The sequence below is a fragment of the Miniopterus schreibersii genome (genome assembly GCF_964146895.1).
Source record: "Miniopterus schreibersii genome assembly, chromosome: 19".
Taxonomy (NCBI): Eukaryota; Metazoa; Chordata; class Mammalia; order Chiroptera; family Miniopteridae; genus Miniopterus; species Miniopterus schreibersii.
In genome coordinates this window covers 13,425,607-13,449,176 of record NC_138119.1, presented here as the reverse complement: position 1 = coordinate 13,449,176, position 23,570 = coordinate 13,425,607, and the positions used below count along the sequence as shown (strand labels likewise).

The 23,570-nt window shown below is 54.9% G+C and overlaps 2 protein-coding genes across 2 annotated transcripts; one reads left to right on the top strand and one right to left on the bottom strand.

Moving 5' to 3' along the window:
* Nucleotides 1-448: 448 nt before the first annotated feature.
* DCST1 (DC-STAMP domain containing 1) lies at nucleotides 449-13,898 on the bottom strand (the record flags this gene model as incomplete). Its single annotated transcript, XM_081120246.1, has 16 exons — nucleotides 449-700; nucleotides 2,679-2,795; nucleotides 2,934-3,076; nucleotides 3,558-3,674; nucleotides 4,006-4,132; nucleotides 4,256-4,351; nucleotides 4,479-4,578; nucleotides 6,528-6,685; nucleotides 7,086-7,207; nucleotides 7,746-7,889; nucleotides 7,991-8,216; nucleotides 8,957-9,096; nucleotides 9,437-9,565; nucleotides 13,240-13,314; nucleotides 13,383-13,520; nucleotides 13,838-13,898. 16 exons carry the CDS (start codon nucleotides 13,896-13,898, stop codon nucleotides 449-451), a joined length of 2,145 nt encoding a protein of 714 aa, XP_080976372.1.
* A 318-nt stretch (nucleotides 13,899-14,216) lies between these two features.
* DCST2 (DC-STAMP domain containing 2) lies at nucleotides 14,217-23,525 on the top strand (the record flags this gene model as incomplete). The annotated part of the gene is made up of 15 exons (XM_081120247.1): nucleotides 14,217-14,484; nucleotides 14,662-14,832; nucleotides 15,074-15,175; nucleotides 15,423-15,620; nucleotides 15,947-16,012; nucleotides 16,483-16,696; nucleotides 16,857-17,014; nucleotides 17,723-17,887; nucleotides 18,714-18,881; nucleotides 19,015-19,115; nucleotides 19,731-19,861; nucleotides 20,202-20,329; nucleotides 20,671-20,764; nucleotides 20,870-21,010; nucleotides 23,501-23,525. The coding sequence occupies 15 exons, from the start codon at nucleotides 14,217-14,219 to the stop codon at nucleotides 23,523-23,525; spliced, it is 2,130 nt and encodes a 709-aa protein (XP_080976373.1).
* Between the last annotated feature and the right edge of the window lie 45 nt (nucleotides 23,526-23,570).

Below are 23,570 nucleotides of genomic sequence, written 5' to 3'. Positions count from 1 at the left end.
CAGGCCCCGCCCCGTCCCCCTCTCACGGGGTCCCGCCAGGCCCCGCCCCTCCCCGCCAGGCCCCGCCCCTCCCCGCCAGGCCCCGCCCCCCCACTCGCCCGGCCGCGGGAAGCCGAGACCCAGCCCTGGACTCGGGCTGGCTCCGCTCCGCGGCGCCGCTTTCCTGCTACCGCGCTGGGCGGGAGCCGAGGCCGGTCCGACCAGCTTGCGCGTCGCGTCTGCACCCGGCCGCAGGTCCGGACCTCTTCCCAGCAGCTTTGCTGCCCTCCCGCCTCTAGTGCGCCGCCCGGCCCTGCGGGGGTCAGGCAGCCAGCCCTCCCCAAACAGCGCCCGGCTCGCTCCCCGCGCCCCCCCGCCCCCCAGACCCCTGCGCAGCGCGGGCGGGGGAGTGCACAAGGCATTTTATTAAATAGGAAGGGGCGAGGTGGGCGAGCGAGCCCGAGCGCCTTCACTCCGCGTAGACGGCGTCGTCGTCGCTGTCGCTGAAGGCGGAGGAGGAGAGCTCCTCTCGGGGCGTGCAGACCGGGCACCGCCGCCGCATGTCCTCCCAGCACGGCCTGCAGTACACGGCTTCGCAGTCCGGAGTCGGGCACACGTAGGACTCGGACGTCTCCGGTGACTGGCACACCACACAGCGCCGGCGCAGCCAGGGGCGCAAGGAGGGGCAGCGGCGGTGCAGGATGCCCGCCAGGTGGTGGATCTGTTGGGGGGCGAGGCGGGATTACAGCTAGTTGGGGAGCGAGGTTGGGGAAAGGGGCGCGAGGGCAACTGGACAGCGCTTCTCGTCTGAAGTCTCAAGGCGTGACAATGCCCACGTGCTGGAGGAAGTTTGATGGGGCAAAGAAGACCCCCGGAGGGTAAGGGTGCTATGGAAGTGGGTCCTGGAGAGCTTCTCTCCCGCACTCCACGATCGCCAGTGGGAGCGTGCAGCCTGGACTCTTCCAGCTGGTAACAGCAACGACCATCATTTGCACTTTCCCATAGATCATCTTATCTGGTTCTCGGGGTGGGGCTGAGAAGTGCGTGGGACAGATAAGAATATCTCTATTGTGTTCCCCACTTTACAGATGAGAAAGATGAATCTCACGAAGGTTAAGTGACTTTCCCAAAGGCACACAGACAGTAAGCAATCAAACCTGGCTGGACCCAGGCACCCTGATTCCAAATCACAAGCCTGGTGCATTATGCTCAATTGCCAGGGATTCTTCTCCACAGGCCACCTCATCAGGTCACTCTTTGCTCAGAACACTCCAGGAGCCCCACTGCCTGCCAGACAAAGGCAGAACTCCTGGGCTTGGCTTTCATAGCCTTCCACAGTCTGGTCCCTTCTAGCCTCTGCTCCAGCTTACCCCTTCCCGAACTTTCCATCTTCTGCGCCAGTGTCTCCTTAGACTAGCCCTGGCACTTGGCATACCCTTCGTTTGGATTCTTAGTCTTTGCACATTCTGTTCCCTCAGCTTGGAATGAATGCCCTTCACATTTCTATCTGCCCATCAAAATCCAGTTTACTTCAGGACCGGGTCATGGAATCACAGTATGTTCATTTTTTTATCAGCTATCTATTCAGTCCCTATTGTGTTTCACGGGGCATAGGGAATCTGGGCAGTGGAGGGAAAAGTTAAGCAGACATTCTCACTTTTATGCGCTTGGTTAGGGCTGATCAAATGAGAACGGGTGCCACTCATTGTTTTTTGTTTTGTTTTGTTTTTGTTTTGTTTTGTTGGGCCCTGTACTAAGAAACTGTAAGTAAATTAACTCAATTCAAACGATAACCATATAAGGCAGATATTGTTATTATCATCATCAGCTCTTTTTCTGGTGAGAAAACGGATGGTTGGATAGGTGGTCACTTGCCTAGGGTCAGACAATGACAACTAACATGTACATAGAACTTTCTATGTGCTTGCTCCATGACAGTGAAACTCAGTTAATCCTTACAACAATCAAATGGAGTAGTTAACTCCATTTTACAGAAGGAAAAAACCAAGGTATGGCATTTAAATCAGTGCTCAAGATCACACAGTAATAAGGGAAGGGTTTAAACCCAAGCCCCCTGGCACCAGAGCCCTACGCTTGGACATCACTCTATCACTAGTCTCTAGTGAGCAGGCCTTACAGAGCTAACCTCCCCACTCTTCAGAGGGCAAAGCAGGTCCAGTGAGCACTGTAGCCAAAGCCATGCAGCTTAATGAGGGAGTGTGAACTAGAACCTGGTTCTTCCAACTCCATGCCCTTTCCATATGCTACGTGCCCCTTCATGAGGCCTCCCTGGCCCCCAGCCCACCTGCCTCTCCTCTCCTATGAATTGCACTGAGCTTCCAGTCTGCAGTCCTCTCAGTAGAACCTGTGGCTTTGCCTTGGGTCCCTCGTTTCTGATGAACTCCTCTTGCTTTTCTTTGACCAGACTGTATCAAATCTGATCCCCCTTTTCTGCCTGTTTCCTGGTGGTCCACTAAGTAACTCAGGTTGGGCTGACTTCTGGGTTACAGAGATGGATATAGCCCTGACTTCTAGGAGCTGGATGACCAGGACCCTTGGCATGAATCATGTCAGAACTCACTGAGCTTCAATAGGCCTGGGGCCTTGGGGGTTGGGGGGGGGGGTGGACTGAGGGAGATCCCTTCCTCCACAGGTCTCAGACCCAGCCAGGAGCCACAGGAGCACAGGCCTGGACTTACCTGAGCCTTCTTCTGCTCTTGTGCCTGCCTTATGATGGCCGCCCTCCTCAGCTGGGTGAAGGCTGCTCTTTTCCTCAGGAGCTCATTGTAGAAGAACAGGACCCGCTTCTTCTCTCGCTGGGGCCAGGGAGAGGAGGGTCAGTGGTAGTGACGGTGCTGGGGTGGGAAGCATCCTGTGGGGAGCTGCATGCGGCTGGTAGCTGGTGTGTGTATGAGCACTGTCAGCAGGGGTGGAGAGGTCAGGGGAGGGTGTACCTTGGGGAAGTAGAAGGCTGCGATGACCCTCCGGAGCCGGTAGCCGAAAGCCTGGAGCAGACAGAGACACACTAGCAGGCCAGTGGGTATTCCAGCCTTCACATAGTCTCCGGCGTTCAGGCACAGGGGCTGAGGCAGACAGGCTGGGGGTTGGGGGAGGCCTGTCAAAGGTCTGGCCAGGATCAGCTGAGGGACAGGGCAGCCCTAGTTGAATTCCCCATCCACTGAGGGTGCAAGTTAGGCCTCTGATACCGTTTTACTCCTGCTTCCCCCTCCCCCTGAAGAGCTGTGCCATGAAAATTGTAGCTGCTAGGTCCATTTGGCTATTTGCTCAACAGATATAGACAATTCCAGTTGTAGCAGGAAGGTCTGTTGGACAGAACTGCTCCAGAGGACTGGCACCTTCTGGCCCTAAGGCCCGAGCCTTCAGACTCCTCTCACCCAAGTCTGTCATCCTCCAACTCTTCAAGTTGGACCTGATATTTCCTGCTCTGATTCCCCAACCCAAGCAGGCTGACCCTTATCTCACCACACCAGAGGCCCAGTCCCCCAACTCTTGGCCTTGGAAAGACCCTTGCCCCTCAGCCCTCAACTCCTCTCATCCGAAACCTCAGCATCACTCACGCAAGTTGTTTGCTTCCACCTCTGCCTCCGAGGAGGTGTTCAGGAGCCCAATGGTTTTCCGAAGAAGCCGGGCAAGCATGGAGTCTCCCCCAACTTTCACCTCCAATTTATGACTGCCTGAGGCAAAGATTGGGGCATGGGATGGGGGGTGGAGGTAGGGGGTATGTTAGGAATGAATTGGAGTTAAGGGGATGGGGAGAAGTTCAGGCATAGAAATACTTCTCAACTGCACATTCCATCCCTTCACTGAATGCTGACCCCTTCTTATTGTAGATGTAAAGGGGTTGGAAACTGAAGGCCCCGGTAACAGCTGTCAGGTTGCAGGGCTCAGATTTGACCCTGATGAGGGCAGAGAGGGACTGAGACCCAGAATGAGGTGACAAAATTGGAAGAATTGGAGTGAGGTGGGAGTTCTCCAGGGGGGTGTCTCCTGGGGGTGTGGGCTCACTGCGGAAGGAGTACTGCAGGAAGGAATGGTGGCGGATGGTGTCAAAGATGGAGTAGAGAGCCCAGTCCAGTCCACACAGCACCAGCAGCAGCAGCAGCACAGGGAGTGTCTCTGACATTTCTTTTATCTGCCCAAGAACAGGAGGGGTAGAGCGGGGCAGGGCCGCCTGCCCTGGCAAGGAGCCCTCTCTGATGCCTTCGCCCTCCACGCTCAGATCTGTGCTGGTAGTTGCCTCCCCTGCCATCCTCACCACATTTTTCATTTCTGAGGCCTGGATAGTGAGGCTATAGGGGAAGATGACAGTTTTCGCCTCAGCTTTGCGCAGCGGCAGCAGAGTCCGTTTGCCCTGGAAAAAATGTCCCCACAGTGAGGAGCACCAAGGGCCCTCTGCCCTTTCCCCTCTGCCCTCCTGGAGCTTGAGGCCACACAGGGCACATAGCAGCGGGCCCTGGGGCAGGGCCGGGCCCGCTCACCAGCTTCTTCCTGCGTTCATCAATCTGACGGAAGTAGGTGCTGATGTAGATGTTGTCGAAGCGAATGTCCCCATTGTAGCTGTCCATGTAGGAGAACGACCTGTGGAGGGTGTCCCCATCTCTTTCCAGTTCTCTGCCCTCCCCCCCACCCCTGGTCTTCCTTAAGGCACCGTCATTCAGCCAACCGGCCAGCACGCACTCAGCATCACCTGCACCCTAGAAGCTCTGCCCTGCCCTCCGTCAGCCCAGCGCAAGACATCCACACAACTGATGAGACCTAACAGAGGTGAGGCGGAGCCCACGAGGTCCCTGCATGGGACGTAGGGGAAGGTTTTCCAGGCGTGGATCTTGCAAGATGAATATCAAGTGGAGGAAACAGCAGAAGCAAAGGCACAGAGATGGGGGGAACCCTTCAAGGCTTCAGGAGTCACCTGATCCATTACGGTTCCCACATTCACCACTTGAGTCCTTACCCATCATCTCCTGGAGGTCCCTTCAAGCAACACTCACCCCAACCACCATTTTCCTTCCCCTGACACACCCTCGAACTCAGCAGTGTTTTCTGTGTGTGTGCGCGCATGTGCATGTGCATGTGCAACCCTTCTGTGTCTCTCCCAAGGTCCCACATAATGCTTGTTTCCTAAGGAAAAGAATGTTAATTGTTGAAAATGTGTTTGAAACTATAAAATTACATTAAATAATCTCTGTAAACGGTGAAACATAACTTCCAATGATATTGCTTCTGGGACCTTGTAATAATCCATACATTTTTCTTTCCCTCTAAAGTAGAAATAAGTATTCATGCAAAGAAAGATTGTGAGCGCCCCCTTGTGGAGAGACCTGTCGCTACTGTGCAAAGGCCTCCGGAGCCTGGGCTCCGCCCTCTCACCACTGCTGCCCCTTCAGTGAGTGACCTCACCCAGGTTAAAGGCCTGGAAATGTCTTTTGACTCTGCCTCCCTCCTTCCCTCAACAAGCTAGTTCTGAGACTTGCTACACCTTTCCCTTCCTCTGGCCTTCTCAGGCCAACTTCCTGCCATGCCCCACTCCAACCAGGCTCCCTAACCTCTGACCCACCTTGGACTCCTGCCTTCAGTTCTCCCCAGTCCATCCTGCAACTGCCCCCAGGGCTTTCCAGACTGTTCTGGCCATGCCCACTTCAACCTAGTCCTCTGACCTCCACATCCCACAGATGCCAGGATCGTTGCCCAAGAGAACACTCTTTCTCTCCTAGACCATGGCTCCCTATCTGCAGCCTTTTGAAGCCCATTTATGGCTCTTGCAGGGGCACCTCCCACACCTGTCCCACAGCCTTTGAATCATCTCTGTGTCTCGGATGCCTCTCTTGTCTGCCCTTGACCATGAGCTCCTTGAGGGCGGGAATATGGCTCATTCATCTTTGTTCTCTCACAGACACACACGTAACCACTCACTGGCAGTCGCTCTAGGCCCTACAAACAGGGGCAGACAAAGCCAGAGCCCCTGTGGCTGTCCCTGCCAGCTTCTGCCCAGCCTCTGCCCACCTCAGGCATTTGGGGGTGGAGACAGGAAACAGAGGGTCCAGAGGTCAGTAGGGGACGGAGAGCAAGTCCCAGGGCAGCCCAGCTGGACGCCAGGCTGGGTGGGGTTGAGGACTTTGGTCCAAATGGAGGGAAAGTAGCTGCCAACGCAGCAGGCAGGAGAAAATGAAAGCAGAATTGGGCGATAAAAATGGCACAAAGTCAGAGCCAAGGGGAATATGAAGGGCAAGGAAAACATCAAAAGTCAAAGCGAAAATAAAAAGTCAGCACTGGGATAAAGGCTGGAAGGAGCTAGATAAATGAAGACGGTCACCCTTTTAAGGTGGCGGGAACACGGGTACTGTTTCTTCTGACAAAATGCCCACATTTCCTTAGACTTTGTGTAAACAATGAACCCAGCTGTATAAAAGGCAAAGTTAAAGGCACAAGAACATTCCGGCTCTGACGATCCGTCCTTACAGCCGCCCTCAGGGCAGGGCCCCTGTTTAGAGCTGAGGAGGGGCCTCCTGGAGCAGAGGTTCAGGACTCACGCGTGGAGGACAATCAGGAAGGTGCAGGACAGCAGCGCGTTCAGCAGCCCCAAGACCCACTCCAGCTGGGCCTCCTGGCGGCGCACGTAATCCCGCATCTCGGCGCTCACGTGTTCCCAGCTGGTGTTGAGGCCCAGCAGCGCAGTCTGCTTCTCTTCCTGAGGGCGGCAGAGGTGCTGCAGCCTCACAGGTCCAGGCCCAGCCTCTCTGGGGCATCTTTCCCCGGCACCCCACCCATGTCCTGTCCCCTGGCTTGTCGCTAGACCTGTGGGAGCTGCCGCTTCCTTCTGCTCCCCTGCATCTGTGCAAGCTGACAGCGTCTCACACCTGGCTGACCGGTCCGCCCGAAAGCAGGGCCATGCATGCCGCAGGCTCAGCACCACTCCTCCCGCTGTCCCCCAACCCCAACACCAGAGCTAATCCCCATCTTGCCCCCTTCCCTCACATCTGGCTGCATCTTTCTTGTGCCCCCTCACTTGCCCTTCCTCAGGCCCTGTTCCCTGTGCCCTCCTCCCACCCCACCCCCCCTACCCCTTCCAACATGCCCCTGCCTCCTACCCTGTAGTTAATATTGGCTCTAAAGTCATCATCCAGGCCATGAATAGACTTGTTGACAGAGTCGTAGGTCTGCCCAAAGTTGCCTTCCACTGGGATGCGATTGCGGCACCAAACTTCCATCACTGGTGGGCAGCGAGGCCAGATCAGGGACCTGGGCATCCAGGTCCTCCCTGTGCCCAGCCTCCAGGCTGCCCTTCCCGGGATCCTCTGGATCCTGCTTTCTGCTTCCCCGCCCAAGACTGTCTACCACCCTGAGTATTCCCTCTGCTCCCCTTGACTTCTTTTTCCTGGGAACAAGGCCTGATTTCCCCCCATTTTCACCTGTGCATGGCCATACCAAATTTTAACAGAGTGCGATGTTCATAGAGCAACTCCTCCGTGTGCCAGCTGTTACCTGCCTCACACGAGTTATCGCCTTAAACCCTCAAACTCCCTGGGTGGGATAAGCACTATTATTTTGCCCATCTTTCAGATGACAAGACAGCTCAGAGCATGGCTGGGTGACAAAGCCAGTCAGTGGAAAGGCTGGTTCTGTGGGGACTGTCCTCAGAGCCTAAAGCCTCCCTGCCTGATCGCTTCCCTCCCCACACCTATCCCATGCACCCCAAGGACTCAGCTCCTTAGCCCCGGGGCTTCCCACACTCCTGCCACTGTGCTGACCCTTGGCAATGCTACAGAAGAACTTGAACTTCATGGGCAGGCAGAGCAGGTGGTTGAGGAATGGGATCCAGATGCGTTGCATGCACTGTTGGTGCTTTTTGTTAAACCAGCTGTGGCAGCTGCCTATGGCCTTGTTCACCACGCCTGCGGGGAGGGGCAAGGGCTGTCTGAGGTCCCCACACCATGCCCTGGAGCCCTGGCCCCACGGCCTGCCCCACCCGGCCCCACCCGGGGACGCCCCTCACTGGAGCAACGAAGCTTCGTCCTCAGCTCGTACAACTTCTGTGTGGAGAGGCGGCGGGATCCGAAGGCCTTAGCTGGGCTGAGCCTCCCCCGCTGTTGGGATGCCTGTTCCAAGCCCTCGGCATCCTTGGATGTGTAGCCAACCTCACTGTTCACCTGGGCATCCAGGTCCTTCTCGAAGGAGTTGGAGATATTTTTAGTGTCGGCTTTCAGTGTCTTTTGGCTGCTCTGGGGGTAAAGGGTCAGGAATAAGGATTTAGAGCTTCTGCTTCCCAACAGCTTCTCCTCCCTGCCGTTAGTCAAGAGCCCTGCCAAGAGCTTTGGGCTCTTACCTCGGGCCTATAGGTAAGCTTCTCACCTTGAATTCTCCACTGTTACAGTTCCTGGGAGCCCTCTCCTCTCCCCAGTCGCCTCTGCTCTGCTCACCTCTTAGGCTTGTGGCCCTTCCTCAGGCCTCCCATCCCAGATCCTTGCTAGTCAGGAAAGGGCTCCCCAGGTCCTTAGACTTCACCCCACATCACCTTTCTCTCAGACCACTATGCCATCTCAATGTCCCCAACTCCCAAGACCCTCAACCCCCATCTCCTCAGCTCAACTCTCCAACCCTCCAAAATCCCAGTCTCCAACACCCAATTCTTTAATCCCCTGGTCTTCAAAGCCTCAGAATCCTCAAGGTCAAAGCCCCCAATTTCCTAACAGTCTAGTTCAGCTGCCCAAAGAACCTCCCACTTAGGTGTTTGGAAATGTGTGTGGGGCAAGGCATGTCCCAATGACTGGGGGTGGGGGCTCTCCTGGCATTTAGTGCCCAGGCCCGAGGCACATCCTGCAATGTTTGGGGACAGTCCTGAAAAAATGCCAGCAGTGCCCCCATTGGGAAAGTATAAATCCAGGATCACAGCTCCCAACTCAATTCATCTAGGCCCCCTGGGAAAAGGGGCCCCTAGGCCTTGCTCGTGTAGGGCCCTGACCAGCAGATCCTTGAACAATGCACGCAGTGGGGCTACGGAGACACGCCAGGCTGAACGAGTGTTGTTGATCTGCAGGTCCACGGTGCAGCCCAGCGATGCTACCACCTCGTTGAGGTTGCGTCGAATGTTGGTCATCGGTCCTGGGGGGAAGATGCCCTGATGAGTCATCTCCCTCTAGTGCTAAGTGACTTTCTTAAGCCCACCCCTAGCTCCCATTCTGCATGCAGTGTCCACCATCCAGAACTGTATACGATGGGGCCCAGAAGCCTGTGAGAGGTCATCTCACTCAACCCTTGGTTTTTTCACCTGTGCAAATAAGGAGGCTCAGAGATAGGGAGGAACTCTTTCAGGGACACACAGCAAGTTGAAGCAGCTGAGATTAGATTCCTACCCTTTCTCCTTCACCAGGCCTGGCTCCCATTGGGTGTCCCACCCAAGGTCATTGCTTCAGCATTAACTGGTACCCAGGGGTACACTCACCCTCATAGATGGCGGCCAAGGCGTATCCCAACACAAAGAGTCTGCCCTCTTTGCCCAGCATTTTGGGTACTAGCAGGAGGCTTGCACAACGGATATGAGGGGAGATCCCCCAGCCCATGGCCCCAGAGCCTGTTGGGAGAGCCCAGGAGGTGGTATGGTAGAGTGAGGAAGCTGCTTTGTCTACCAGGTTTACCAGAGCACCCCCCCCCCCCTTCCTTCTAGAACCACCACCATACTGCTCTTGTCCCCATTTACACTGACTGTGATAGGCCTTTTAGGCCACTCATTAATTCACTTATTCAACAGCCATTTACAGAGTTCAACTGTGTGCCAGTCTCTAGAAGGGCTTGGAGAGATGGCTGGAAATGGAAAAGCCATGGTTGGTGATTGACCATGTGTGTGTACACATGAGTGTATGTTTGTGTTAGGGAAGGGGGCCAACAGTTCCCATTTCCAGATTGAATTCACATTTACCTAGGTGCTGAGGGAGCAGAGAGAACAAGAGAAAAGTTCTGGAAACAGGCACTGGTGCGCAGAGCAGTCAGAAGAGAGGTCAGAGCCACCTTAATATTCACCATGCTCTGACACCTACAGCACCATAATCTCTGTCCCTAATTCAGCCCTCAAGCATGTACCTCCTGGTATGTTTTAGCAGTTTCACATGTGTCTCCCCGTGGTCTATGAGAGGAGACAGTGAGTTCCTTGAAGCTCATAATCCAGGGAGAGAGACAGACGAGTAAACAAATGACTACAGCACTAAGTGCTTAGTGCACAGGGAGGTGCTTATGAAGAGCTGTGGGAGCAAAGGAGGGAGTGGGCATTTCTGCAGGGAGGGGTGGGGCTGAGAAGGCTGGACAAAGGAGGTGATGTGTCAGCTGGGCCTGGAAGTTGAGTAACTGTTGTTAGAAGGCGCAGACAGCATTCCAGGCCGAAGGAATAGCATAAGCTGGTCAGGGAACCTAGAAGATTCCTGTGTTGATAGAGTGTTCACCCAAAGGTCTCCAAAGCAAATCCCAAGTCTTTATGCTTCATTCCATCTCCACTTCTCTCATAGAGTCCCCATCATATCTCACTGGGTCTAACTGGCCTCCTACTTCCTCTCTTGCTAATCTACACTTTGATTTCACAAGGCAGCCAGAATGATCTTGTAAAAACATAAATCAGATCATGTCCCCTTTCTGCTTCAAACCATCCAATGACTTTCTACCACACTTGGGATCAAATCCAAATTCCTTCAACGTGGTCTACAGACTCTTGTGATCTGACCCCTGCCTCCCTCCTGAAGTGACCTCATGCTACTCAGCCCTTCACCCACCATGTCCACCCACACGGACCTTGCTGCTGTTTCTAGAACATGCCAAGCTCATTCCTCCCCTCAGCCCTTTGCCCTGGCTGTTCCCCCTGCCAGGAGCACTCCTCCCCCTATTCTTCACCTGCCTGGCTCCACCTAGTCATACAGGTTTGCTGCAAGCCCTGTCGGGCGCCACCCAACAGTTTTTTCTGCCTTCTTTCTTGCTAATATAACTTGAGTTTTGTTCAAGAGCAATGGCCTGCCCCTGCCCCAACCCCTGGGAGTAAATCTGGACTTGTCTAATCCAATCGTGGTAAAACAGGACATTGATAGGGTTTTTTTCTATGGTTTTGGCTCTTTGACCAAAGACTCAAGCTGAGAATGATAGTTGACAGAGTTGCCCTACATTCTAAAGAGAGCCCCATGGAGAGCCCCTCTCTTGACTCCCAAATAGCAAAGCTAGTCTCTCACCCCGCCACCCTAACCAGTCTATATAAAGACAAAACCAGAAATCTGAATTTTCTGGAAGTGGAGAGAAGTGGTTGGAGTAGGCAGACATTGGAGGCAAGTCTGCTAAGAGAATGGACATTCACTTCCCCATGTTGAGTGAGAGACTCCAAGAGAGCCCTGTAGTGACTGGTGCTTCAAGAAGGGGAACCTGGTCATCTCTCCTGGGCTAGACTCCCCCTGAACTACAGAACCTGGGCTACCACCAGAGTCCAGAGCCCAGGGAGAGTCATGGAGTGAGAGTGGTACATACTCTCATCATGGCAGGAGAGAGCAGCTGCAAGGTGCCCCCCTTTCCCAGTTTGGCAGGGCTAGGAGTGTGCATTTCCTCTGGGACAAGTGGCCATTCTGGAGGGGAGCAGGTCTCAAGTCATCTGTGAGGTTCCCCATCCAAAAGGGCGCCTGCCTGTGGGAGGGATCCAGAAAGTAGAGGCTGTGGGCTGTCTGCAGAAGCTGTGGGGAGCTTCATCTGAGGTCAGCCAAAAAGAACTGCCCTCAGCAGAAACCTGGGCTCTGCAGGGTCCACCCAGAGCCTACAAAGAGACCATACACGGGCCCCTGAGACAGCCAGGGTGTGAGTGCCTGTGTCACACAGAGGAATTACATCAGTATTGGTGACTTCAGACTTTTGTCCCTTTTCCTCTAATTCTTCTAATCCCCTTTCTGACATCAGAAGAACCAGAGGGGAAGAAAGTGGAGAAAAAAGTAAAGGACTGGCCTTGCCCCCTTCTCCATTACAGGACCCCCACCAGGGGTCAGACCTGAGCTGAGGCGGTGGTGGTGGGGCAGCTTGAGTAGGAACTGAGATTGAAATTTTGATATAGACGGAATTGGATCTTTTAAACCTAATAATAGTCCTAATTACTGAAGCAGGACTAGGTCTTCTAAATGAAAGTAACCAGAAAGCTCAGGGCCCACGTGAATGATCAGCAGTGACAGAACAAGTCTGAATATGGCGGTGAGAGAAAAGGCAGTTTCCTGTTGGTCTCCCACAGAGGTGAGTTCCTTCAGCTCTGGTGGGGACCAGCCCCGCGCTCCTTGCCCGGGACAGGTTTGGGAAAGGGCATGTGCTGCAGCACTGAGCAAGCGCGTGAGGGGAAGCCGGCTGGCGGATTGCAGGAAACTTTTCATTGTTCTTAAAAGAGACAACAGATGGAATGCTCTGGTCTTTTGACATTGTCATATGAATATGTGATGCCCGGAGTTGCTGCTGTCACTTCATGACCTGAGGAGGAGTGGTTGACAGGCCAAAGATGGAAGAGACAAAAGGTGAGAGGAAGCGGGGTCCTTGGTGGGTTTACTGAGCTGTTGAATTATCCAAACTCCAAATCGCACTCTAGCTTGAAACTTACTATATGAGATGATAAACTTTTTCTGTGGTTAAACCCCTTTTAGGTGGCCTTTCTGTTCTTACAGACCAACACCTCCTGGTATTCAAATGTCACCTTCTCTGAGAAGCCTTCCCTGACTACTCAAGCTAGGGTGGCTCCCCAGCCCCTTTCCGTCGTATTCCCCTGGTTAACTTTTTTTCATACCGCTTGTAACTATCAGAAATGCTCTTGCTTATTTCTTGTTCATTTAACGTCTAACTCTTGCCACTAGGATGTAAACTCCAAAGGAGCTGAGTGCTTGTCAGTCTTGGTCATTGCTGAATTCTCAGCAGGCGCGCAGTTAGTGCCGCATGAGTGAATTGAATTTATCAAGAGGATGCGGGAAACAAGGGCAGAGAGGGAGAAGAGAAGGGGATTAGGGTGGGCTGTGGGGTTTGGACTGCATCATGTGGGTAATAGGGAGTCATCTGATTGGAGAGACCCTAAAGGGGAAGGACTGTGTCTTCTTCCACAGACTGGGGCCTCTTCCCTCTGGATCTCCCCTCAGAGCCCAAAGACAAGGCTGAGGCCACATTGGGGTACAGAAGAAACAAACTCAGACTCCTTCCTGGGGACCCAAGACTAGGCCCTGTTCCACAGGCCCCTTGGATGTCCGTCCTCAGCCCAGCACTAACCCACCAAGCCGTATAATATCATCATTTTCTGATCTTCATAGATGTTCATGGGGTTCACCAGGAGCTGAAAGAGACCTAAGGGGACAGGGTCAAGCCAAAGATCAAAAGATGGGTCCCACCCCTAACCTCTGTTCCACACTCACCTATGGCCAGGAGTCCCCCGGTGCCTGCCCCCAGCAGGACAGCAGTGAGGGGAAACTCTCCTGGCTGGCGCCATAGGAATCGCCACACGAATCGGTGACAGCACGTGGGCAGTCCCCAGCTCAGGAGCCTCAGCACCGCTGAGGGGTCAAAGAGTTTAGCTCATCAGAGCCATGACCTTGTCTTCTGGCCAAGATTGTGGTTCATTAGGGTTAGGGGTTTGCAGGGGGGTAGAGGCTGGGGAAGCCCAGGTGAGGGTGGCAGAAACTTGAGGGATCTGAAGGAAGTGGGACAGACATGAGGGAAAGAAGAAGGGCTCCTCTAAAGGAGGGCACTGATGAGAGGGGCGGGGACCCCAAAGCACGGGGAGGGGTCTTGGAGGAGAGAGGGGGGCGAGAGGATTGGGGGCTGGAGGAGCTAGGAAGGGCGGTGCCCTGAAGATGGGTGACGGACTCACTGGTGTGGGGCTGTCTGTTCCTTTGTCTTTTTGCTCTGTGCTGGTGATCGCTGGTGTCCATGGTCTGCTCTGAGGGGCCCACTCTCCCCTCAGAAGTCTCCTCAAGGATGTTCTGGGACACGAGGCTCTGCTTCCGCCTCCTTGGCCTCACCCACAAGCTGTCTGCGGTCTGTGTCTTCCAGTCCCCCCTCTGCTCTGAGATGCGGGGGTGGAGATTAGAGATTTACCTGTCCCTTCCCCAAGTGGGGAAGGAATTCCAAATACACATAGTAAGAGCCCCCGGAACCTAGAACACGGGGAGAAATTCTAGGACTCTCCTCGGGCCACAGAACCTGGTGGGCGTCTCCTGGAGACAGGTGGACGTTTGGTCTCAGCAGCCATGCCCAAAGCCAGGAAGGATGTTGTGCGCCCCTCGGGGGCAGAGGAGTCGAGCATGATGCGGATGGTGGTCCGAAGTGTGGGGGGCTTCAGCCTGGGCTTGTCCTTGGCCACGGCCTACGGGCTCCTGGAGCTGCTGGTGGAAGGGCGCAGCCCCTGGGGCTGCCTGGTGGGCACTCTGACTTTAGCTGCCTTCCTCTGCCTGGGCATGGGATTCTCTCGTAAGGTCCGAGTCACTGTCCTCCTGCTGCTGCCTCAGGCCTTCTCCAGTGAGTGTGGCACCCATTGGGAGGGGCAGGTCATGGGACAAAGACTGAGGCAGGTGGGATCTTGGAGGGGAGGGGAGGAGAGAAATACTCTGAAGGCTTCTGTAAAGGACTTGGATGTGCTGCCATGTGCAAGGCTGGGGTCCTGATTCTGATGGAGCTACCCCCCCCCCCCTCCAGAGCAGAGCCAGACACTGCTGTTGGTGGCTTCCTTTGGGTTGGTCCTGCAAGGGCCTTGTGCCAACACTCTGCGCAACTTCACCCGAGCCAGTGAGGCCGTGGCCTGTGGGGCAGAGCTGGCCCTGAACCAGACTGTGAAGTTGCTGGAGCGAGCTAAGCAGCCCCTTGTCAGTAAGGCCCGCGGCTTCATTCCTCTCTGCTGTTACTGGGCCCCAACCCTGAGGTGCCCAGTTAGCCCCACCTCAACTGTGCTCTCTGGCCAGCCCACTGCCAGATTAGCTACCTCCCAGACCCAAGCATCCAGGCTTTTCACCTCCCAGTGGCCCCCTCTCCACTCCCTACCCCAGGGACAATGGTAAGAATGAGCCCTTAGAGGAAGAGACTTCACATGCCTCCGCCCCCTGCCTCTCAGGTGCCTTGAACAAGATTAAAGCCATCGCCCAGAAGGCCAAAGAGGTGGCTGACAGGGTGCGCAGGTTCTTTCGGTCAATCATGAATGGAGTGAAGCATATAGGTCAGCACATTAGCATGTTTATTTTTTGGGGGGTGTGTGTGTCAAAATTCACTGTCTCCTTACCCTCACCCTTCTCTAAGACTTTTTGGGGCCTTCCTGGGTGCTGGCTAGTCCCTAATGATACAGCACAGCCAGGCCCCTGACCACAGGCCTCTCCAGCTCTGGGTGCTATCCTGGTGTTCCCTAAGCCCCTGAAAAGACGTTGCAGGCCTTTGGCCCTGAGTACCAGCCGCATAGCTGTCCCCAGCCAGGGCCTTGCGCAACATATGGTTTTGGATCCTGCATATTGGAGATGTGTGCAACTCAGAGCTGGGCAACCCTTACTCGAAGTGTGCACGGGTCTTCGAAGATGCCCAGGACAGGTGCATGAAGGTCTTACCGAGAATCTCTTACCTGTGTTACACGCTCGTGCCCTTCAAGCTGGTGCTCTGTGGACTTGGCAGTGGTGAGAGAGCCAGGGGTTCACAGGCAGGATTGGGGGCCTGGAAAATGTAGGGCTCAGTTAGGAGGGTGGGCCCAGAGAACCAACAGAGAGTGATGAATACAGGGCCAATAAGGATGCTAGCCCAGTGTGGGGTGGAGGGAAGAGAGTGAGAAACCAATGTGGGAGGGTGAGGTAATGGGGAGAAGCCAAAAGGCTTTGAGTCAAAGATTTTGAGGCCAGTAGGAAAAACAAAAGGTCAAGGGGACCCTGTGCGAACAAGGTCCCTGGAGGTAGGAGAGGCAGGTCGCATCTCTCTGCCCTCCTGACACTTAGTCTCTGGCTCTCAGTGCTCCAGCTGTTCTGCATCATCCCCAAGTACATCCAACCCTTCTTGAGCAAGACCATAGGCACCCGTGAGTGACCCCTCCAATCCCTGTCACGTGATGTTCCTGGGAGGTCTCCCTCCTGCATCCTGGTGTGGCCATTGCCAGCCTGGGAGTGCTCCCAGTCCATGGGTGAGAATGCAAGGTCAGGAGAGGACCTCAGTAGGTTACCTGGAGCAATAGCTGTGCTGCACAGATTAGGAAACTGAGGCCCAACAAAGGGGAGGCGCCTCATCAAAGCTTGACTGGAGAGCAGGAGTCTGGGCCCCTGGGCAGGTTGTTGTGGAGACCTAATGCTGGTGCTGAGCACACAGTGCAATGGCACAGCTCGCGGAGGCTCTGTCCCTTCCTCAATCCATCCACTGTAGGTCTAAACACTGAGGGTTCCTGGCTGGTCTGTGAGCTGTATGGCTCCTGGGCTGTGCCAGGTCCCTCCCTCAGGTGAGGCTGTTTCCTCTTAACTGTCCTTGCTCACATCTCCTATGATCCACGGGTGCCAGCTGTGAAGAAGTTGATTAACCGGGTGCGTCAAGAGTTTGAGTTCAACGTGACAGCCACCCACTACTACTCTGTGGATCTCAATGCCTCTCGGAGCCTGTCCCAGGTCTCTCTGGACCTCTACGAAGCTGTCAGCATGAAGCTGTACCGCGCCCGAGAGACCCTGGCTCTGACGGGCTACACCACGCCTCTGATGCTTGTGTTTCTCTACCTCCAGTGAGGAGCTCAGTGGGGTGGGCAGGGAGCCAGGGCTGCTGGGCCTAGGTAATCCCCACGGCATTCCGGGGGGCTGGAGTTTCCGGGCGGGGTGATGGAGAGGTTGGTGCCCTGTGGGGTCTGGCCAGGGTGCTGAGGAGCCTCACGTGTGCTCCTCCAGAGCCCTGTTTTACCGGTACTGTTACCTGAACTGGGACCGCTATGACAATGTCTACATCACCAGCCGATTCCTGCGCATGGAGGCTGTCCGCGCCAAGGCGGGACTGCCCACGGTGCTGCCACTCAGTGCCCATGAGGCCAGGCTCTATATCCGGCCTGGTGAGGGCCTTGAGGACCAGGAGACAGGGTCCCTGAGAAAGGCCAGGTCTTCCCCCAACCCCACTACCCTGACCTTAAACCCCATGCACAGGCTGGGCTTGGGGAAGGGCCAGAGTGAGGAGAAACAACCCAGAGCTTAAGGCAATTTCAGGCTCAGGGGAGACACCGCTCTGTCCTTTGTGAGCCCTCAGTGTGAAAGGGAAAGTAGGGCCCCTCATAGCATGCAGACAGAGAAGGGGCAGAAGCTGCTTCTAGGAGCACCTGGATGTCAGGACAGAGGGAAGGAGAGATGGGGAGTGGACATGGAACAAGGAAAGTGAGGCTGGGAAGGCTTTGGGGGTAGGCAGGAAGTGTGAATGTGGTAATATGGAGGAGATGCAGCTCATGGGGGCTGTCTGTGAAGCAGGGGGTCAGGTATGGGGACCAGGGATGTCCCAGGAGGGAGGGTTCCTGGCAACTGGAAATAGGCCACCAGGCCCAGGTGCATAATATAGGCCTCCACCTCTAGCTCTGGAGCCCCTGACCTTGAAGGGTGCTTCTCACTCTGCCCAGGGGTCCTCACAGCTACCACACCTTCCAGATGAGCACACAGGCCCCAGCTTGACCAAGAGCAGGAGGTGTCTCCCGGGGAGAGATCCCTCCAGGGTCTGGAGTGTGCTGGGTGAAAGAACTGGGGAGCATCCTCCTGACCGATCCTCCCCTATCCAGGCTCCATCTTCCTGTCCCAGCGGGAGCTGATTATTTACATTGTGTCAATGGCCTACCTTATTCGGCATATCCTCCTTGTGCTGCTCCTGATCTTCCTGGACTATGCCGTCTTCTGGGTGCTGGACCTGGCCCGGCACCAGCTGCAGGGGGACGTGGTGGCCCGCAGTGAGCACCTGAACCTCCCCGCCCCAGAGCAGGCCCCTGGGCCTGCTCCTGTATCCTTGCTACCTTCCCCATCCTGGGGCTTTGCCTGAATGTCCATCCCACCCCATCACTGTTACTCCCCAGCCTCTTCCAACTCTATCCTCTGCCTGGTAAGCCCTGTGTCCAGGTCCAGGTTACAAAATAGCAGAGCAGTTAAAATCACAAGTTCTAGAGTCAGACGGCCTGGGTTCAAATCCCAGCTCTGCTCTTTACCAGGTGGTGACCTTGGGCACATTGTTTAACTTCTCAGAGCTTCAGCTTCCCCATCAACAATGAGTTAATAATGGCAGCAACCTCTCTGGGTCACTCTAAGGAGTAAATGAGACCATGTGTGTTGACTGCCTGGCAGACCATTGACTGAGTGTGCCAAAAACCATGGAATACAAAGAACCTAATCCTGTGTACCAGACAACCGACAAAGAAAGTAACCCCCCCCAAACAATCAATAAAGCACTTAGTCCGTGCCTGCTACATAGCCAGTGCTTACTTAGCAAATGCTTTAAATCAAATGCTTCTGGGCAGTAGTGGAGGAGGGGATGGACTCACTGACCATTAAGGTCATCTCAGATCTGGTGGCCTGGGCAGGCAGACGAGGCACCAGTGCCAGCCAGCTCTGCACCCTGGAGCCAGTTCCAGGTGCCACGTGCATCGAAGGCCGCTGGCTGAGGGCATCGGGCCATCCTTAAGACCTGCGCTGCTCCACTCTCTGCCCTCTAGAAGGTGTGGCCTTTCCTTATGGTAGATCCGACAGCTGCCACAGTGTACTCACCCAGTGTCTCTGTGCCAGGCCCTGTGTCAGTATCCATAACTGTGGAAGGCAGTGGCTATACTGGGTCGATTTATCGTGACCTGGTGTCAGCATTTGATGCCCTGCACCAAGGCAACATCACGGTCTTGTCACAGCGCTGTCTCCTGCAACCCTCAGAGCCCAACACCACCAGTTACATAGTCATTGGTAACAACCACACCCCCGAGGGCACTGGGGAAATAGACCCCACTCAGGGCATGAGGGGTGCAGACTGCTGAGGGTGCATGTGGCTGGTACTCGCACTCACTGGCAGTGGTTACTGTGCCTGCTGTGCCCCCAGGCATCATGTACGGCCTATGCCTCTTCATCAGCCTGTTTGGAAACCATATCAGTCGGCTGCGGCGGGTCATCTGTGCTTCCTACTATCCATTCCGAGATCAGGTGAGCCGCCCAGTCCCGGTCCCCCTTCCCAGGGGGCTAAACTCGTGACTACCTTAGTTTGGGGGAGCTTTGAGTCTTTCAGCAGCCCCAGCCCTCTCTCCTCTGGTTGAACCCCAAAGCAAACTACCTAGACTGAAAGTCTCTAGATGCCCGATTGGCTGGGAGAAATAGGGCCTCTTGGGGAGGGGGCCGTGTTGGCATGTCGAGGTGTGAGTGGAAACTCACTATTTGCTCATTGGTTTACGAATCATTTACCGAGCATGTACTGTATGCCAGTCCGTGTGCTGCCCTAGAGGATACCAAGGCGAACCAGACACAGTCTGGAGCCCACAGTCTCCAGGTAGGCCAGGCAGGCTCTTAACAAGACATTACAAGTAAACAAGTGTTTTTATTAAGGAATGAATAAAGTGATATGGAAACCCAGAGGAGGGAATGAGTAGCTGCCTAGGGGAGCCTGGAAGGCTTTCCAGAGGAAGGGGCTTTTGAGCCAAGCCTAGAGGGACTCATAGGAGTTGGACAGAAGGCAAAGGTAGGGAGTGGGGATGGGTGCAGAGGACATGCCAGGCAAGTGAAACAGGATAAAAGGGACCCCATCCCTGATCTGCCCTCCACCAGGAGAGGATCTCCTACCTCTACAACGTACTTCTGAGCCGCCGAGTCAGCATGTTGGCTGCCCTGCACCGAACAGTGAGGCGACGGGCAGCTGACCAGGGCCACCTGAGCATCCTCCAGGTGCTGACCAGGCGGTGAGCCCACTGTCCTTCCTTATAGGGGTGGGGCAAGAGGAGATAATAAAAAACCAGAAGTCAGAATGGATTACTGTGCTTCCTGAGTGTCCAGAGGTTTGGCTGAAGAGGATGCCCACTGCATGCCATTCTTGCACCCAGAGGGAGACCTGGGAATGAGCATTCTTAGAGGTGGGGAGTAAAGGGAGGAGAACAGGAAACAGAGAGGTGGTTGCTACAGTCAGAGGGATGGAGGTTAGAGGGATGAAGGCCTACTTTTGGTTTGGAGGGTGGTACTGGAGAGATGGACGGTTAGGCTGGCTGGGCTGGCCTGCTTAGGGTCTGGGACCCCTCTCCTCAGGTGCTTCTGTCTGGCTCCATTTATCAACCACGTCGGGCAGCACCAGACCTATTGCATGGGCTGCGGACAGCTCCAGGTCGAGGGGGTCACAGAGAATTTTGTGTCCTGCAGTACCCCGACCTGCCGAGGTGAGATTCTGAGGCAGTGTGCCTCTCCTTGCTGGGACTCACTACATTTACATATGACAACCAACTGTGGCCTTTCATTTAGGGACTTCACCTTTTGTATCCCTCCCTTCATTACTATGCGTGTCCTCATTTACATAGAACCCTCAGGTAGCTCACTCTCTCCACGTTTGCCTTAAATCTCCCATGTTTGAGCAGAATTTATATGCAAGTGGCATTGCAGCAACTCCCTAGTGTGGGTCACTTGAGAAGGATACCCCCAGTGGTGGGGTAGGGGAGGAAGCCAGGGAGCACAGTGGGTGGGTGGGTAAACTCAGGTTTACCTTCCCCCCTGGCCCCTCCAGGTCTCTTCTGCCCCACCTGTTTCCGCCTCCTGGACAACACCTGCTCCGTGTGTGCATCTCCCCTCTCCTACCAGGGAGAACTGGAACTGGAGTTGTGAGTCTCCAGCGAGATGGGGTGGCTGGAGTTTGTGGGGGCAGTGGGAGCAGCCACCCCTTCCCCAGGATCTCTCTGGCCTACTGAGATGGGAGGCTTCTCTAGGGACTCCAGTGACGAGGAAGGCCCCCGGCTGTGGCTGGCAGCAGCTCGAAGAAAAGACCCTGGGCAGGAGAGGTTACTCAGGCAACGGCTCCAAGAAGCGCTGGGCAGAACCTTCTTATCAGAGTCCAGCTCTGAGTTCAGGTGAGCAGAAAGCTGGAGTTGGGGCCTGGGAGGCCTAAGCATGTTCTGTCACATTTCCAAAGGGCTTCTTGGGTGCCTGGCCCTCTGCTAGAGCTGGAGACAGAGATTAAAAGAGGGGAGGAGTAGAGGTTTGCTGAGGGCTTGCTCTGTGCCAGCACCCCTTCCCTGGAGGAGCCCACTGAATGGGGGGAGAATGAATCTGTTAATAGATAAGTAACAACGGTGTGGACAGTGCCCCATTCAAGGAGTGAAGCAGGCTCTGGGCAGTACAGAGGGCAGCCAGTTTGGAATGGGAACATTAATGAAGGCTTCAGTGAAGAGCTGAAGAAGGAGGTGGCATTGGGGCAACCTGGTGGTTTGCCAGGCTGAAGAGTGGAGGGCAGCTTTCCAGGGCGGGGGGCCTGTGTGAGTCTGGAGAATGTGACCCTTAGGAGGAGAGAGCCTAAGGGAGGGTGAGTGTGTCTGGGTGGAAACCTCAGAGAATGTTGGGAGATGAGGTTGGAAGTCAAGACAGGGAGAGTTGGGAGAAGGCAAGACTTGCCATCTGAAGATTCTTGGTCAGAAAGTGACATGTTCATAATTTGTCTTTTAGTACAATAAGCTAAGGCGGCAGAGAGGACGCTGCCTTAGTTCAGGAGAGGTCAGTGGTGGGCTCAGGATTGAGGTGCTGAGAGAAACTGGGGGTTTATGCTTGGGGCGGGGCAGGTGCTAGGCAAGAGGAGGGATAGGCCTGGGGAAAGAGGAATAATACAGTTTGGGACCTTTGAGGTGCCTATAGGAAATCCAAGTGGAGAGGACCAGGGAACTTTGGAAAAGGGCAGGGCTGGGGGCCACAGGTGTATTTGGGGGGTTGTTGACTTAGAGGCTGTAAGGAGGATGACCTAGATCATCCTGGCAGAGGCACGGCAGGAGAGGAGAAGGGGACAGGGACAGAACCCTGAGGGGCTCGATCACAAGCCAAGGAGAACCAAGCACATCAAATGCTGTGAGAGGATCCCATAGGATGAGGGCTGAAGACTGGCCATTGCATTTGGTGGCTGAGAGATCACTGGAGTGGCTGGTGGGAACATTTGTCATGGCACCAGGAAGACCTGAACCAGATCACAATGGAATGAGGGGTGACTGGTATAGAAGACTCAGAAACAGAAACAGGGTTCGAGGCCCCGCATCATTGTTGCAAGAAGTTTGAGAATTCCTTTTCTTTTTTTAAAAAATATGTCTTTATTGATTTCAGAGAGAGGAAGGGAGAGAGAGAGAGAGAAACATCCATGATGAGAGTCGTCATTGATCAGCTGCCTCCTGCACACCCCTGACTGGGGATCGAGCCTGCAACCTGGGCATGTGCCCTGACGGGGAATCGAACCTCAATCTCCTGGATCCTAGGTCAATGCTCAACTGCTGAGCCACGCCTGGCTGGGCATCATTGGTTGATTCTTCTATGTGCCCTGACCAGGGATTGAACCCACAATCTTGGCGTATCCAGATGACACTCTAACCACCTGAGCTACCTGGTCAGGGTGGTTATGATTTTTTCCAGCAAATGTGGTCATGAGCAGGATTCAAGGATTGAAGGCTATTTCTGGGCGGGTCAGGGGAAGGACAAGATGGGGAGAGAAGTAAGGTGTCTTTAGTAAGTGTCTGAGATGACTGGCCTTGGGGAAGAGGAGGGCCTGAGACCACAGGTGGAAGTCCAGGGTCTATGTCAGGATGTGTTAGAGCAGGGACAGTGGCCAGGAGGGACAGAGAGGATGAGCCACAGCTAGGGAAGAAATCTGGGATAATTCCAGTGGATGGTCAAAGTTGAGGGGGATGCCTGAGTGGCAACAGAGGTGAAGGTCATTAGGGCAAGGAGGTCAAGCATTGAAAGTCCAGAGCTGGATGAGTTCTCCAATGAGGAGGTTGCTGGGCCACACAAGCAGCCAGTGTGAGGCAGCACCCTGGAAAGGTGTGGCAGGGGATCTGGGAGGCCTGGGGAGGCAGCCAAGCCCTAGTGGTGTGGCTGCCATGGTAGCCAGGGGTTTTGCAAAATGCCATTGGCCAGTGGGGTTTGAGAGACAAGCAGCCTCCATTTGAGAGGAATGTCCAGTGGGCACAGTCTATGTGAAGGGGGCTGGGAGTAGTGTTGAGAGGAGAGGTTGAAGGGAAGAGAAGCTTTATTTCTAGAGTCTTCAGAGGGCTCCGGGGAATTTAAAAGCTGAGTCACCAGAGGGGGCAGCTTGAGCCTTGAGCAGGTATGATCACAAAGTCATTACAGGTTCTGTCCTCACTGGACATGTGACCTTGGGCAAGTCATTGCCCGCTGATCTTTCAGCATCAGCCTGAAATCAGATGTCTACAGCCATGGGCTGGTGTGCCTGGGGGCCTGTGAGTGCAGCAGGGGCTGGTGCATAACAGGAGGCAAATCTGAACAGATGGGACAGGGGTAGGAATGTACCTGTGAGAAGAGAATGTTGGTGACCAACTGGGCCACCCCCTTCCTTGCCTCACTAGTGACCTGGATGAGAAGGGACCTTGACAGAGGAAGCAGAGGCCATAGCCCCTACCTGAGGCCCCATCTGTC